General features: G+C 41.8%; 1 protein-coding gene across 1 annotated transcript in view; it reads right to left on the bottom strand.

The window, feature by feature from the left end:
• Positions 1–18,570, bottom strand: part of LOC126407378 (anoctamin-1-like) — a 131,031-nt gene that overhangs the window by 101,532 nt on the left and 10,929 nt on the right. Inside the window, exons 2-3 of the mRNA XM_050072213.1 lie at positions 15,557–15,964; positions 4,874–4,972 (exon numbers count right to left, since the gene is read on the bottom strand). Of these exons, the coding sequence (XP_049928170.1) occupies positions 4,874–4,972; positions 15,557–15,964 (507 nt within the window). The remainder of the gene's footprint in view (positions 1–4,873; positions 4,973–15,556; positions 15,965–18,570) is intronic.

Consider the following 18,570-nt stretch of genomic DNA (forward strand, 5'->3'; position numbering starts at 1 on the left):
AAGTTTGGCTGACCGGCGGACAGTGCGCACATGTCACCAAAACCTAACAGGCAGGTTTCCAGAATATCAGGCACATTAACGATGCAATAAATACCCAAAAAACCACTATTCAATGCAACTATCTGCAATCAGCACATAAATGTATCTCTATCGACTGTCCCGTCACATCTGATGTCAGATCAAAGGGGAAGGCGCGCACGAGAGAAACGCAACATTGATTTACAATTGTGGTGACCATCAGCCCGTGGAGGTCTGCTCGCAGTTCCGTATATTCGGACACTGCGAGCAGATCTCCCGGACCAAAACATAAGTTTCCTCCTGGGAGGAGTTTGGCTGTCTGACGCTGCTGCTCTCTTCTGCAATGGCGAATTGAGTAAACTCTCATTACACCTTCGTGCGGCGCATTTAAGGGCGAGGAGAGGGGCTCATTTGATTGGTGTGATATGTGTAAAACCCACTCCATGCCTTCTCTCCTCCCTCTTTCCGACTTGTGCCAGTAGGAGGGACGGAGGTGGGAAAGAGGAGTAGCTGTGCCAGGGCGCACGGTGTGCCAAACTTACAAAATCCGCCTGGCCACACCTGCGCTTCGCCCCCGCCATGCCCGGTCTGCGAAACTAGAGCCCATTGAGTTATTATACCTTACTTCTTTATTCTTCTTTAAACCATACGTGAACCACAAACAAAAACCTTTCCTTTTTTTTTTTTTTTTTTTTTCCTTCCACACTTGGTTAGTGATGTACAATTCTTGGCTCATAAAAAACTTAGAAGCACTATGAAAGGGGACTGTTTTTCCTTGTGTACAGTTGTGGAGTAATGAGCTCAACTTGGGATAGGCTAATACACAACACCAATTGTATTGAGTGATAAAGCCTGTGTGTCATTTTAGAGCACTGCAGACGGCCTCTGTGATGATAGTATTGCGCAACACCAGCAAGAAGGCATTGTCTCGAACTTTCAACTGTCTTCTGTGAGCTTGTGACCTTGCGAGTCCATTCTTCCAAGAACAACTAGGAAGAACATTTCAACCAAGATCACAAGGCCATTCTTTGCATTCTCCATGAATTCAAATTTAAGCATTAAAATAGACTATCAAAAACATTCAATGACCAGAGTTGGGTAAGGGTTACTTTAAAAGTAATCAAAGTACTTTACTGCGTTACTTTTTTTTAAAGTAACCAGTTACTTTACTGCGTTACTCCCTGATTAAAGTAACTCAAGTAGTAAAAGTACTTCCAATGTTACTCCCTGAGAAAAGTAACTCAAGTAGTAAAAGTACTTCCAACGTTACCCCCTGTGAAAAGTAACTCAAGCACTTTTAAAGTATTTCCTATTGGGCAATGGACCACAGGGCGCGAAGCCTACTTTCTTTTTGTCTCCAAAATTAAAGTTATGGACCACTTGCCCTTCACTGAGACCCAATTCTCCCATCACAGCCGTCACTTTGACCAGTAGAAATCTGCTGCCGTAGACAACTGTATGACAACAACACCCCAGCGTTTTTAATATTTCCTCTAGGGATGTTACCACACAGATTAAAAAGGGGAAATGATGGTGTGAAACAGCAGAGGCACTTTGTCAACCCGCTGAGTTACTGTCATTTTTATTTATATATATAGATATATATATATATATATAGAGAGAGAGAGAGAGAGAGAGAGAGATGCGTCAGTGACACCGCCATCTTGCCTAGGTGCTCAGACTCGGCAAAAATGCCACATTTTTGCTCTGCATTTGGGTGTACGAACGAAAGCAGTGTTAAAACCAAGCAGAAGGGAATAACATTCCACAGGTAAGAAGTTGTTTTACAATATTTTACTATTACGAACATGTTTAATGAGATATATCTCAAAGTGATCCTTCTTTTAAGCTAATCAAGTAAAGTAACTGTCCTGATCTGGTCCTAATGCCAAATTAAGCTAACGCTATGTCACACAACTTAAAGAAAAAGGTTAACATTTAACGTTATATAATATTACTTATAAAATTATGATGCTTTGTCAAACAGCTATGTCGGTGTATGTTATTCCAAATTGTCAACTATCTGTTTCATGGCACCAACATGACATAATGTTAGTAGTTAACTTGTGGCCTGAATTGTAACTACAAATTATGTGGAACTGCGTTTTTCTGACACACTTATTTTGTGTGTAGTTTCCCAAAAAACACAGATAGGAGACGGACATGTGTGGCAGCAGTGAGGAGAAAGGACTTTGTCCCGACTCATCTGCAGCTGTCACTTCAGACCTGAGGACTTCGACAGGACTGGGCAGACTCCTAAAAATAATACTAGCTACTGTACACTGTATTTTTTGTAAATATGACCTAATAATGTTCTGTGTCCAGGCTCCCATGAGCACTGTGGTGTTATACATATGAGATTAAAGCAAAATTTTGTGTAAACATGCAGCTCTAAGTCATTTATTTTCACTTGTACAAAACCAACATTAGTTAATCAGAATCTACACTGCAGCTCGGCACAACCCTGCTGATACACTATTTTTTGCACATTGTGTGAAATGTGAATAAACATTTATAGTCAAAATTAATAATTAAATGACATCATGGTGGGCATTGTACATCTAGTAAGAAAAAATAATATTTATTACATGGGGAAAGTTTAGTTTAAATGTGTTGTAGAACTATTAGGCTACTGTTAGCCTACTTATCTAAGATCAAATATTTTGGTATGAAAAGCTGCATTTTTTTTATTTAACCAAGTATCCTGTATCATGTCTGACAATTGTAACAAACCAAACCGCATGAAAATCGGTTGAGAATTCAGCGAGTAATGATGATTTTAATCATAAATAATCTCCTGCCTCAATAGACATACATGCATTAGGCAGCGCGGCTCCACCTGGGCAAGACGGCGGCCGCGTTGACGTATCGCTCCAATGAGGAGCACTGTTGAATGCGGCATCTACATATATATATCTATGACTGTCATTAGCATCAAGCGAGCAAACATTGGTACATCCTCACGGTCGGACATAAAGTAATAACATTAACAAATAGCGGCGGGGCTTTTACTCACCACAACTGCAGAGGCTCCCAGCTTCATTTGAAACAGATTATAGAGGGTCCGTTATTTATTAATCCCTCTGTGTTTTTATATTTTTACATTTCAAACTCAACACTTCCTGAATTCCTTTCAAATTAAAAGCCTCTTATAACTTCGGCTAGAGAAGTAACTGATGGCTTGTTTGATAGGCTGACCAAACGTCCTCTTTTGCCCGGACATGTCCACTTTTCACGTCCCGCCGGGGCGTCCAGGGGGTGTTTATAAACTGATGATAATGTCCGGTTTTCCGTGTGTTTGTGTGTGTGTGTGTGTGTGTTAGAGTGTGGCACAGGCAGCATATTTCTGTCCGAACCCGAACCGAGCCCGACATTATTTAATGACCAAAGCATTGAGTTTGTGCCACACAGTTGTTATGGTTACAGGCTATTTAACAGGCCGGGCGTGCGCCGTGGGTGCTCAGCTGCGGAGGGGGAGACCTCCGTGTTTGAGACGGGAGCGGGAGGCGGGAGGTCCAAGGCTTCTAGCGAGAGGAGAGGGAGAAATAAAACAAAATAAGATAAAATAGGAAAAACCTGTCTCCCTCTTTTATTTTATTTTCAGCGTTTAATCAAGGCGGAGGCGGGCGGCTGGAGGTCCGAGACTTCCAGCGAGGGGAGAGGTAGAAACAAACAGCCAATGTGTGTCTGTGTGTGTTATGTTCAGGTGTTGTCACGTAAATAACAGTGCCCAAGCAATAAACAGGACAGACAATAGGATTTTATTTATTTTTACACTACATTTTCACTGAAAGCTGACCGAATCCGACCCGAGCCCGAATACAATTTATAGCTACATTTTTGACCAAACCCGGCCCGACCCGTCGGGTACCGTCGGGCTCGGATCGCCACACTCTAGTGTGTGTATGTGTCCCCTATTGGGGCCTATCTGAATTTCTGTCTTTGAGAGATATTATTTTATAATATAACTGAATTTTCGATCCATACATTCATTCATTCATTCATTCATCTTCTAACCGCTTCATCCTCTTGAGGGTCACGGGGGGGCTGGAGCCTATCCCAGCTGACATCGGGCGAGAGGCAGGGTACACCCTGGACAGGTTGCCAGACTATCGCAGGGCTGACACATAGAGACAGACAACCATTCACGCTCACATTCACACCTACGGGCAATTTAGAGTTATCAATTAACCTAGTCCCCAATCTGCATGTTTTTGGACTGTGGGAGGAAGCCGGAGTGCCCGGAGAGAACCCACACTGACACGGGGAGAACATGCAAACTCCGCACCGAAGGGCTCCCACGCCCAGGATCGAACCGGCAACCCTCTTGCTATGAGGCGAGAGTGCTAACCACCACACCACCATGCCGCCCCTATCCATACATATAAATTTTAAATATATTAAAATCATAAGGCATCTTTGAGTAAACTGCGAGTATCATTTAAGTAGGCTATGTTGTGGCCGGCCGAGTGTCCTCTTTTTTGGAAATCAAAATATGGTCACCCTACTCAAGTATTTGATTACTCAAAAATCAAAAATGAGAGTTGGGTATAAGGTGTTACTTTGTAACACCTTATACCCAACTCTGTCAATGACACCCTAAACTAACATCAATGGATACATCAGCTGTACACCAACATAACACACAACATTCATGCTATTGATGCCAATCAGTGCAAAGGCTAAGCTGTTTACCCAGACACTGAAATTTTGACACTCTGTTTTACATTGCACACATACTGTACATACAGGTAGTGACAAAGTTGTGTTACTTAAATATTGTTAAAACAAAGTGGCTTCTTCAGTCTTTACCCAGGCAGAAAGACAGAGAATGGAAAGAGTCAGTGAGTCTTACCCTCTTGGTGGGCATCTTTAGCTTCATGAACTCAGCCTCTCGACACAGAATGTTCCAGGGAGCATGAATCTTCACAAAGCCCACCCCTGCAATCTTAGTCTAAGAGACACACAACAAAGAAATACAACTCATCTGGATACAGCTCACATATGATTTGATGTCATCAGGAATACAGAAAAGAAACTAAAAAAAAACAACTGAACATTGCATGACAAAAAATAATTTCAAGTTAAACACGCGAAAACAGAAAAAAAAGAAAAAAATGCAAAGGAGGTCATGACGTCATATGACATATTGATGAGGCCAGATGATCTGCATAAACGGCAGAATAGAGTTATTACTGAGCAGTCTGGTGTGTAGCAGTGTGTGGTTATTGCATTGCAACATGGTGTCATCTTCATGTAATTTAATCAAGTTAAAAAGTGAAAGGCTGTGCGTAAGGGCGCTGCACTCTAACAGGGCACTTCTCAAATAAGCAGCTACAGATTTATCCACATATGTGTCCTGCTGCCTTCGGACAGCTGCAGGGATTTTATTTACCATCCTACCATAACACAGAGCACAGAGCAATAATGTAATACACAGCAGACTGTAGGACAGAGGCCAATTCTTGTTGATAGTATGTATGCTTTCACTTTCAGTTCCATTGAGCAAGGGCTGAGGACAAGCTAATGCAATGTGTTCGGGAAGCACTGAGCTTCTGAGGAGTTGAATTATAAGTAATATACTTTAAAAAGATGTTCTGATATAGTTTTGCTGTTGTTAAACGGGGTCCCTGTTTACTTCAATGCAGGCACATGCATAGATAGACCCAAAGTGGTGCTCAAACACCTGCCTTTTTGGCCTCTGACTGGATAAGTGCCCTTTTTGCAAGGTGCTTTTTTTCCATTTCTTTTTCTAATTTCATATTTTAGTTTTTAAGTTTGGCCCATGGCATCAGTTCTTAATTAAAAGCATGTTGCATTTGAGTTTCAACTTTGCGAAACCGCAGGAACTCCTGCCTCTCACTCTTTGACTTCCCTTGTTGTCACAGTCATCACACTTAACACACACATATTGAGCACCCTGCATCACATCTCCCTGACTTGCTTTCATGGACAGTGAGGTAACTTGTTTGCCCGAAGTCTCATGATTGTCTGTCACTGTTGTCAAATTAAACGACACACACACACACACACACACACACACACACACACACACACACACACAGCACTCACTAACTGTCAGTATAGTAACATGGCAAGGCACTGAGGCACCAGGTGAGTAAAAAAAATGGGAGCTCATCCACACCGAGAGGCGCCACAGCCTACGGCCACAGGGAGTGCCCCCACAGAGACCACCCCAACCCAGATAGACCAGGGTGGACTCCGCACATGGTGCAGAGCCCCCAGTCCTCCGGGCCTGAGGGATCTCCAGGACAAATTTAAAGATTTAGAAAATGTAAGGATTTTTTTAAAAAAAATTAAAAATAAAGAGTTTAAAGTAAATAATAATAAAATACATAATGATTTAAAAGTAGATCATTAAGAACATTAGACATTAAATAAATAAATAAAAATAAAATATAAAATAAAATATAATAAAAGAAGAGTAGAAGAAATCAGTTAAAAGCCAAATTAAAAAGGTGAGTCTTGAGCCTCCTTTTAAAAACATCAGCAGTCTCTGCAGTCCTGATGCTCTTTGGCAGGCTATTCCATAAGTGTAGGCCATAATGGCTGAATGCGATGCTCTTTGGCAGGCTATTCCATAAGTGTAGGCCATAATGGCTGAATGCAGCCTCCCCGTGGGTTTTTGTTCTAACTATTGGGATGACATAAAAACTATAAATGAAAATATGTTTTCTGCCTCTTGCAAAAAAACTTAAACTTAATTCACTCGGCTGACTGCCGGCAACTTATTAAGTGGAACATTAACTTTTAATGTTACTCAATGCATGAGGTGAAGATGTGAATCAATTAACACACCTTAAATATTCCATGTGACAATAAATATTCCAGACATAAATAATAAAGTATAAAGTATTTCTGATTCTGATTCTGACAACCTTGACCATCATTTTACTTTTTATACGACATACACATTTAGTAATGGATGTATCTTAAAGCATTTATATTAATATTGACTGGATTATGTGTACTACATATATTCTAATCCTCACTCAAAGAAAAAAACAGCATCGCGGAGCGCCATTCCCCTTGGCAACACCAAACCCCCAAGCTTGCCTGAGAAGGACTAAGTGCACAGACCCGCTATTTTTAAATATCCCATGGAGAGAGACTCACTTATTTTGTTCTGAAAGTGTTGGAGTGCAGCCTTGTTATGCAGACAATAAACGAGGGGCAGACTCCTCTCTGTCACCGGTAATGAGGAAATACAGTGAGTGCTGGACAACCACCCTGCCCACATTAAAGGGTACTGTTTGCGGTGGTAATGCCAGGGTCTACAGTAGGTACCATGTCTTAAGGGTTACTTTTGGTTCCAAAGGTACCATACCAAAAGTGTTTGGTGGAAACGGGGCTATAGAGACAGACAACCAATCACGATCATATTCACACCTACCGGCAATTAAGAGTCACCAGTTAGCCTAATCTGCATGTCCTTGGGATGTAGGAGGAAGACAGTACCCCCAGAAAACCTACGCTGGCATGGGGAGAACATGCAAACTCTGCACTGAAGGGCTCCCCGACCCCGGGGTTCAAACGATGTATATTAATATTTGGGGTGGTGTTGTATATCAACACGAGGACCATGTTAAGTTTCAACAAAACATAGCAAAACTTTTATTTAAATGGAAACAGTGGTGTATTTAAAGGGACATTGTCTAACATTTTCAGTTGTTTATTGGCAAACATCGATGTCTGCATTCATAAATATGTCATCATTGGTGTACTATTACCTCCACCAATAATCTTAATTTCGGATTTGTGTGTACATTGTGCGGGGTAAGTCATCTGGGGGGCTCCATAACGTTTCGCCATCTTGAAAATACATCTGCCAGCAAGGGACATACAGCCCCGCCTTTGGCGTTTTCGTTGAGAGCCAGGCCAGCGCTGCGTGACTGAGAAGCCGAAGGAGAGGAGCAAGAGGTGCTTCGCTACTACCCCGGCACTACTGCAGCATAACAAAGTCCCACTCTTTGAGCATAATGCAGGATCATGCATATGCAGCATCACGGGAGACGGAATCCTTGTCGCCAAAAAAGCACAAAAGGGAATCAAAAAGGCAACGTGACCGTCGAATTTAAAAAACGAGGGTCAACATTGCAGCAGCCTTTCCCAGGTGTAAAGAGCTGCTGAGGGAGAAAGGTAATGCAATCACAGGCCAGCGCCGCGCAGTGATACGAGGAGAGGGATGAGGTGTGTGAGGTTGAGCCACTTGTCAGTTGTCAAAGGACAAGACGTGATTGGTTTGTTTCGATTTACACCCGCCCCAACAGTCCTACGTTGTAAACACAGCCAGCATGGTGAGGAGGGGGTTTGTCAACTCGTGTCGCGTGTCTGTGTAGGAGCCTGAATGAATACTCCATGAAGTATCGGATGACATGGTTTCATCAATGCTATCAGCCAGCTTTTTGGTACACAGCGGCTACCGTCGTTGCAATACGTGTTTGAAACAGAATGCAATATATGATTTCAACGTTAGATGTGAGAAATTCCTACACACTGGCTTTAACACCCTGTTGTGGTATGCAATGGCACTGCCATTTTAATATGGCGGGGTTAATACACATTGCTGCTATATCCATGATTGGGTAACACCTCTAACACATCAACCAAACAAGAGCAAACATCCCTTAAAGCCCGCGGCACACCATTGCACAGCATTTCAAAGAAATATATCATTTAACCTGTAAACCGTAGCAAAAGGATCATAGATTTAAAACAATAACTAGATAGTGGATACCAACAAGGTAGCTATTCACTCCAATGGAGTTGCTCTGCTGGCAAATACACCAAAAAACATTTCCAGCTTCCAGGTTTACCTTCACAGTATATGGCTCACTGAAAATGCGCAGTAGTGTTTCTGTCGCTGGCTCCACCCACAAGTTCCCACTAGGCCCCCAGGAAGTGTGCCGGGCTTTGAGGCCAATTTTCGTAATGGCCAAAAAGTGGTACAGCAAATTCTGAGGTTCGTCACGTGACACCCTGGAGCCCAACAAAACTTTTTCCCATTGACTAACATGGCAAAAGAGACATCTGTATGTAGCTCACCTATCCCTATGTTAATCAGGTGGGGCTCTGAGTTTGTTAATACAGTTAACTTCATGTATGAGGTTATTTTAAAGGTAATTTTATCTTCTCTCACTTTTCACTCAGGTGGGGCCCTGAGTTCGTTAATACAGTTAACTTCCTGTGTAATAAGGTTTTTTAAAGGTAATTTTATCTTCTCTCACTTTTAATATGTACCTTTAATTTTGTCTTGAGTCCCGACATACTGCAGCTTCAATGAAATATAATACCACTTTTTTTAAATGTATTAACCCTTTTTTACCAAACTGTAATCAATTTAAGGCAATTAACACACTTCAATGAAATGAAATACTTTTTTTTAACAAGAATATACCAATAATTTACCGTTTATACAAACACACCTTTGGCAGAAGAATAACCAGACTTCACACTGGAATAAAGAGATAATGAATTTCTCTTATTTACTTTTTACATGTGCAAAATCAACACTATAACATTATAAATAATATTTACTTTCTTTGAAAGTTCACTTTTCTCCTTACACCCCTTGAAAAATTACAGTAATTGCTCCTTTAAATTGACAACAACACAAAAACACTGAAATTCTGGTTACCTTTAACTCAAATTTACCTCAATTTCAAGTTTATACCAAACTCAGTGGGCCCCTCATATCAAGCACACTCACACACACAAGCCGGCAACTGCATACTGACCCAGCGTACAGTCCAATAAAAGTCAGAGTATGGGCTTGTTAAGTTGGCTTCTAGCACTGTCCAATAAATCTTCAGGGTTTCCAGGTCGAAAACGATGACCTACAAAGCCTATGGCGTAAGCTTTACTGTGGCTACAAGTCTATTCACTTTACTAATGAATGCTAACATCAACACTAACAAGCTAATAAACACATGATTTATGATAGTTCTCACCTGATACCCTTTCCTGCCCTTATGTTCTATTGTGTTTCAAGATCGTATTATATAGATCTGGGGATCTCTGATTAATGATGGCTCTAGCCTGATTCCTTTCAGAGCCCCATTCACTATGTGATGAAAGAGTAATTTGATATTGTTATAAGGTGCTTCGTGATGTTAAATGTTTTTCTGTTTTCACTGTGTTCCACCCTTGTTTTATTTTGTGGTACTGTATGACAAGACAAATATGGCGTTCAATTGTATGCCTTTCAGTTTGGCATCCAGTATTGAAAATACTACAACTCCCAGAGGGTGGAGTTCCTACCACCAGGGCTACAACACAGGTGTATTGCATACAGCCAGTGATTAGACTGAGATTGGTTACTTTTACCAGCCTGTCCATTGTTGCCTCATGTGTGCTCTGATAAAGGTCGAATAGACCGAAAACTCAACAATAAAGTGAAACACTGCATAGATGTAAGTGTGCGGAAATCTTTTTCTACTAATCTGGACTTACTGATATTTCCAGCACCTTGCCTCCACCTTGTGGAGTGGTACCTATTCTGCATCAACAAACAGGAAGTGGGTGCTATACTGTTTCCTGCACAGTGAAAACAGAGACTGAAAAAACTCAAACGGTAAAACTAAGCAGCGCTGGTCAAATATAAACCAAGATTCTGTCACTGAGTTGCCTTTTTCTCGCCTCAGATGTTTGAAGAAACATGTTTAAGCTTACTGTTTAATAGTAAGAGATCAAAATTGTTTCTTGCCATCCAGCTGCCATTGTTACAAATGGACGATTGCATTACGTCACCCACCAGCACGAGTATTTATTGGTCTGGTGAGGTGTACTGCATTCTGGAAGATGTAGGTTCTCTCTTTCTTGAGCAAAAGTGTCCCTTTTCGCTGTTTTCTCTGGTTCTGTAGCACCAATTTCAAAAGTATTTGCATGTTTTTACTGCATAGACATCTTAGTTTTATTAAAAGGCCAACATTGCAATACTTCTTTAATACACCCATGGTTTGCACAAATTCATAATAGAAAGAGTCACAATTGACCTTGTTTGCAGTTGGAGGTGTCCTGTTTTACAACCATTTCTCTCATAAAGGTGGCCTATGGAGAAAATGCATTCTAGGCTATAGGGTTTGTTTCTGCAATACCATGAGTGGCCACTGAGAAAAACTGTCTGCAAATCTAAGCAGCATTCCTAGCGGAGCCTGAAAAGGATAAATACTCATATCAGACTGACCATGTCCTGGTTTAAAGGGGATGAGAGGAGCTTACATGATTGGACGTCTCCACCTTCCTGTATTCATCAGGCATAGCCTAGTTTGCATTACCACCAGGGGTCATCAAAATATCAACAATGGGTTGGTTATATACGTGTATTTGGGATGGGAGATTGTATGTGCCCCTGAGCTAGTTTCAGGAAAATAGAAATCAAGCCCTTCTATGATGTACTTGCAACCTCAGGTCAGCCATTTCAAGTCACTGCTGTAGAGAGTCTTATTTTCTATTTATAAGCTGGCATCAGGACATCTTATACATAGGCAAAATATCAGTTTACACTTTTACACGGCTGATACACAAATATATCTAAGCTGCAACTCTGCAAATAGTTTGACAAAAATTGGCTGCCTCCTAAATTGTGGAAGACATTAAGAAGTGGATGTCTGCTAATTTCCTGTAGTTAAATATAAAAAAAGCCAAGGCTACAACCACTCTCAAAAAAAGTCTTAAAACTAAAAACTACTTAACAAGTAGGTAGGTAAAAGTGTTTCCTCTGGTAATGTCATTCCATGATCATCTGATCCACTTCCTTAATTCATACACAGTTGTTGTTGTTGTTGTTGGTGTGCCAAAACATGTGTTATTCTAACTGTACTACTACTCTAACTAAATTACCAGTAATTCATAGAAAGTGTTTGTTTACCCTGACAGACAGAGAGGAGAGATGGATTGGTGATATGGTTGGAAAAGGAGAGAAGACCTCAGGGAGAGACAGATGAGGAGAAAGATGATAGGAGGCAAAGAGAGGGGAGGAGAGGATAGAGGATGAGACAAGCTTCCAAAAAATTTCCAAACACAGAATGTTTGGACGGGACCCAAATTGTCCTGACATATCAGGGTTCAAACACTGGTTGTACTTTACTTCAAATGAACTTCAGTATCATTCAATTCAAAATTTTTAAGCAATGTCTTCCTTTTTGTCAGTACTATGTTCGTTTAAAGGGCCCCGGATCAATTCATCTCAATCAACAACTGTTATTAATTCATAGTTACTGTCACCCATGGTATCCCCCAGGGTTCTTTGCTTGGTCCCCATCTCTTCATCCTTTACATGCTGCTCCATGGACAGATCCTCTGTCTCCACGGCCTCCAATTTTACTGTTACACGGATGATACACAACTCTACCTCTCTTCCAAGACCATCACTGCTGCCACTCACTCCACCCTCACCACCAGCCTAACGGACATTAAAATATGGAAGCAGAAAAAAGAATTCTGAAACTAAACTGCAGTAAGTCAGAAATGTTAATCACTGGCCCAGACTCCCTTACCCATCCCACCAGGATTTCGCACTAAACACTGATGGCTCCATCACCAACCCCTCCACCCAAGTCCACAACCACAAATTTGACCCAACCCTCTCCTTCCTGCCTCATGTCAACCACATCACCAAAACAGCCGTCTTTCACCTAACAATGCCTGCCTTCCACCCACTCTATCACCCTCTGCTGCTGAAACACTCATCCATGCACTTGTAACATTCAAGCTTGACTACTGCAACAGCATCCTCTATAGCACCAGAAACACTGTCCTCAATAAACTTCATTATGCACAGAACTCTGCTGCCTGCCTAATTTCATTAAAACTGGCAACCAGTGGTGACAACATGCTTTCATTTCACTGGCACTATACAACATCACAACTGGGGGTGGTCACAAGTATGACAGACTCAAGCGCCAACGACCAAGGCTGGGAAGTGCAAAAACTGCAGTTCCACTTGAGGCTGGCTCCAGAGGCCAGTCAATCCCCATAGACTCCCATGTTAAAATGTCCGAGATTTCAGCAGACATAGATATGTTTACATTAACAGGGAAAAAAAACAACTGTACAGGGGGGAATTTTTATATAATTCACCCATTTTGCCATTTGGTATCTAGGTGTTATTAAAGTCTATGATGTCAACACCCAATTTGGCTTCAAGAGACTTGTACAGTTCAACCCCAGAGACCAGTGCAACAGTGTTCGATACATTGGTAGGTTGAATTCTGATAGCTGTGTTATATTTGCAAATAGAATGTCTTTTAAAGGAGTTGTTTGTAAGATTTAGGGGGATTTAGTGGGCTCTAGTGGTGAGGACTGCAGATTGCAACAAGCTGAAACTTAGTAGAAAACACTGAATAAATCAGTTTCACTTTAAAAAACATTGTGTACTCTCATTGGGGGGGGGGGGGTGAACTACAGTGGAAACACAAATGGCCCTATCTAGAGCCAGTGTTTGGTTTGTCTGTTCTTGGCTGCTGTAGAAACACAGTGGTGTAACATGGCCATCTCCATAGACCAGGCTACCGGAAAATGCACTGGGCTTTGAAGACAATTTTCATAAAGGCCAAACAGTGGAATTACAACTTCCAAGTCTGTCACGTGATGCCTTGCGGCCCCAAAGACTTTTTCCAATTAACTTACATTGTGAAAGAGACATCTGTAAATCAGTGGACAATTTCTGGGGGCATCACAAACCCACAAACTGACTTGATTCACTATCAGGATGCATTTGGTCTGATAATATTTGGAAAGTCTAAAGGAGCTGCAAAATTAATTCATTTCATTCATATTCAAGTTAGTGAACCACTAAACTAGAAGTACTGGTTTGGAGACCTCAGAATTGCACCTCTGCTTTTTGCAGATGATGTCGTTCTGTTGGCTTTATCACACCATGACCTCCAGCAGGCACTGGGGCAGTAAAGCGGTCAGGATGAGAGTCAGCACCTCCAAATCTGAGGCAATGGATCTCTGCCAGAAAACACTGGATTGCTCCCTCTGGGTTGGAAGAAAATTACTGCCTCAAGAGATGGAGTTCAAGTTTCTTGGGGTCTTGCTCATGAATTAGGGTAGAATACAATGTGAGATGGATTAACGGTTTGATGTGGCGTCTGCACTGATTTGGGCACTGCGCAGAACCATTGTGGTGAAAAGGAGCTGAGCCAGAAGGCGAAGCTTTTGAATTACTGGTCCATCTACATCCCAACCCTCACCTATGGTCATGAGCTCTGGGTAATGACCGAAAGAATGAGATCTCAGATACAAGCAGCCATATTGAGTTTCCTCCATAGGGAGGCTAGGCTCAGTCTTAGAGATAGGGTGAGGAACCTGAACATCCGGAGGGAGCTTGGAGTAGAGCCGGTGCTACTTTGCGTCGAAAGAGGTCAATTGAGGTAATTCGGGCATCTGATCAGAATGCCTCTTGGGCGCCTCCTGTGAGAGGTGTTCCAGGCATGTCCCACTGGTAGGAGGCCCAGGGGCAGACCTAGAACATAGTGGAGGGATTACATATCACATCTGGCCTGGGAACACCTTGGGGTCACAACAACGCCACAAGCATTGCTGGTGGCAGGGACATCTGGGGTGCTTTGCCTGGCCTGCTGCCCCCATGACCAGGCCCTGGATAAATGGATGAAAATGGATGGATGATGGTTAAACAAGTAACCGGCTTGGCCAGTGGAAGTCTCCAGTGCGCCCGTTCTATGGGTCTATGCAGAAGCAGTGCTGATCATCCAGGTAATGTTATACGCAACAGTTGAGTTTTTTTGGCTTCATATGCCTCTCATAAATGTATAATAATAACTAGATATCAGACACCAGATTGCGCCTATTCATTCCAGTGGTATTCCACTGTATGCATCCTACTGAATATGTGCAGTAGTGATTCTCTCGCTTGCCCCACCATCAGGTTTCCACTGAGCTCACAGACTTTGCATTGTGATGACATCATGGATTTTTAAATTGCTTTTCACGGCTTGAGGAATGTTTTAAAATATAAAATCTCCATGGGCGAAAAATTCAAAATAGAAAGATTCATATTGACCTTGTTTGCAGTTGGAGGCATTCTGCCAACAGTTTTATAGATGCCCTCATAATAGTGGTCTATGGGGAAAATGCTTTTTGGGCTGCAGGGTATTTTTGTTGCTAAAATACAGTGAGTCGGCACTGGGGAAATTGGAAGCAAGGCTAAACAGTGTTCCTGGGGGCCTGGTACCACTGACAATCTTTCATAGAAATGAACAGGGCCCCACCTCCATCTCTGTATCAAAGTGTCTTTATACATCCATGCCATAGACAAGAACTCACTCCCCATGTAGATATAAATGGCTCATTCTAAGCTAGAAAAAAACATGATTCATATTTTAAGGAGATTATAAACTACAGCAAACATACTTGTCAGACTTAATTTCCTACACACTGGACCTTTAAACAGAAACATGTCTGTCAGGTACATTACAGAGACTACCAGAAATACATTTTCTACTGAGTTGAGAGTGTCTGGAATAAATAATGGAAAAATGTGTAAACTCACATCCTCATCTTTCTCCAGCTCCAGCCCCATGTCTCTTAGTTTTCCCTCAAACTCCTCCCTCCTGAACATTTTGTGATCCTCTTGACCATTGAGGGTCTCTCCGGTACAGCCCAGCTCCACATCGGCCACCGGTGACGACGGCAGGGATGATGAGTCTCTCGCCTTTTGTGTTTGGTGATGTCGGAGATTTTCATCACGGCTATGGGGATCCCGGCTGTGGGGAGCACGGCGTAGGCTGCGGGCGACAGCATTTTCAGTGAGCAAGTGCGTTGATTGTCGGCTGGAGCGGCCGCTGGATGGCTTCTTTACAGGGTAGGTGAGGACGTAGTCGACACGCCGCTGACCATCCTGGAAGTAGAGTCCGTGCTGGCAGTGGGTGTTTTCCTCTGGGGTTAGAGCCTTCAGAAGCTGACGGCATGCACATGAAGACAGAGAGGGAAGAAAGAGGCAGACGTGTTTGTTTGTCAAAATATTAAAACGTGTTCTAACAAAGTAAGGCAAAAGTATGGCAAAAGCAATTGTCATGACAAAATGATTTACAATACATGTTATTATCAGAGTAACACCTCTCTCATTCTATTTATATTATTATATTTATATTATATTTTATATATTTTTGTATTATTTTGACTTAAGTAAAGCTGACAGTAGAGAGATGGGGAATAACATCCAACAATGGTGTCCAGCTCTCAAACCAGGGATGTTTTCATTCACTATCTTAGGCGGCTTAATGAGTTAGTTCATAGGTTTTAACCAACACATTCTCATCCCAAATTGTCAAATATTGCCACTTAGCCAGTGGACTTTGACATCTAAATATGACGCGCTAGGTATCCTCCTGTGTTGTTGATGTTCAGAGACGCAGTGTGATTTACCACTGTCAATTGCATTGTGTCTTTTCAAAATACACTTCCGTTTTCACAGGACATGTACAGTTTGTGCTTGTTAGATACTTACAGTCTTTTTCAAAATAAACTTACATTGGTAAAACCCCTCATATTTAGCTATATATATTTCCTTATGTAAGGTTTGGCTCAACATTCACAAGCAAGCAGAAGACTCTCAAGTGAAAGCCCAGGGTCTGCTGGACCCATCCAGCGGCGCTTCAAACTGACACCACCTGGCAGCATAATATACAGCTGCAAAACGTTGTTACCAGCAGCGTTTCAAACTGATGCCTCTAGTGCCATTATAAACTGACACCGCACATGGATGACGGTGCCTTAGAATTCACCTATAATGCCTATGTCATGGCCCACACTGCAGTCTCATTTTAGTCATTGAAAAAAGGCCATGCTGTTTTCTTTGACATAATTACAATCCTGTCATAACACATCAGTGTTGATCTTGGACAAATGTGTAAGCTTCTTAATAACAATGCCAACAAATTCCCACTTTAAACAATATCTACACATGGCAACTATGTTTTGGTTAAAGGTAGGATCTGGAGGATTTTCAAACAAAACAAAATATAGACATATACAAATGAAATCCTGCTTAATCATCACCTATGGGCTTCTACTCATGTGTGGTGGTGACTCTGTTTGCAGAGCTCCTGCCCTTTAACTGTATTTTGATGTTTTTGTGAGCTCGGACCGCTTCTGGGCGGAGATTTCCCCAGCCAATGAGAGAGCGCAGGTGCCGTGCCCGAGCGTGTCCGAGCGTGCACCAGCGCAAGCCTTGCCTGAACCTCTTCTGTGAAGCCTTCTTCCGTACCTCCGGGCTCCGCACAACCGGGAGAGTCGAGCGTGATAGGAGGGGCCAAATTTGAATGTGTGTTTACAAACAGCAACTGGAAAATCCTCCAGACCCTACCTTTAAGGTGGTGAAGTGGTGATTAAATGATTTCTAACCTCTTCTGGGCAGTGGAAACAAGCTGTGGACACAACACCTTTTATCAACTATTATGAACTTTTGAGTTTATAACATAGCAAATCTGTCAGCAAACAGTTGTCTATTTAGACATCCAGCAGACACAGAGCAACACTGGCATTCCTTTGGAGTCATGTGGCCACTGTATGGACCAAATATTCAGTTTCCAACTTGTTTCCCAGAAACCCCTAAGAAAAGTCTTCTAAAGGCTCCCCTTTTCTCACTAGCTATTTGCCAACTTTGTCTATTTGAAGCCTGACTGACGATCCTCATACTGTAGGTGGATGAAAACCAAACTTTGATCTGTCTATGCAGATTAACAAGCAAATTCAAATTATTCAGCGTGGTCTATATGAGCATCACCAAATCTCACCACATAAATAAATTTAGTTGTGGAAGGCCTATATTTTCTATTTTATTATTATTCTTTTATTATTTTGTCACAATGTAATTTCCATATTGCTATGGTTTATGGGTGATTTTATTGAGTGAAGTCTGCACCCGAAGCTGGCTCTCTGGAAGTCTACTGAAAGTCCACTTGAGGCCCCTTGTGGACCTGATGAATTGTGGATTTTGACAGTCTGAGACTTCCTGAGAATGTGGAGGTTATGATTAAAATAGATTATGGACAAAATACGGGTCAACAGACAGAGCACATGATGTATATAAACAATGACGTTACGAGAGAAAACATGATGCACCTGTCTGGACAGCATCTCACTCCGCTAACTTCTCATTCAGGAGATACAGTGACTTAACAGCATGAGTGAGTAAGAAAATAATAATGTTACATGTAATTTTTTAAGCTATAAGTAGAGGGAATAAAGTCCACTGGCCACTAGGTTAATTTATGCAATGTAAACATTCTAAGCTAATAATGGGTTACTCACAAAAAAACAATTGTCCATGAACCTTGACAGTTATTACTGAGCTAAATTGGATACTTTTGTTAAAAGATGTTGTTATCCATGTTTTATGGCTGTTTGGAGAAGTTTGTCTTCAGGGTTTTAAGCCAGATAGACCTGAAGTTCAATGAAAAAGACAATGGTTTGGGTCAAAATTAAAGGATTTCTTCCAGAAAGGTCTCTCTGACAGAAAGCCCTGAAGGTTAACTTATCCCATGTGCTGTTTTATGTGTCTTA

Source organism: Epinephelus moara, chromosome 20 (assembly GCF_006386435.1).
Source record: "Epinephelus moara isolate mb chromosome 20, YSFRI_EMoa_1.0, whole genome shotgun sequence".
Taxonomy (NCBI): Eukaryota; Metazoa; Chordata; class Actinopteri; order Perciformes; family Serranidae; genus Epinephelus; species Epinephelus moara.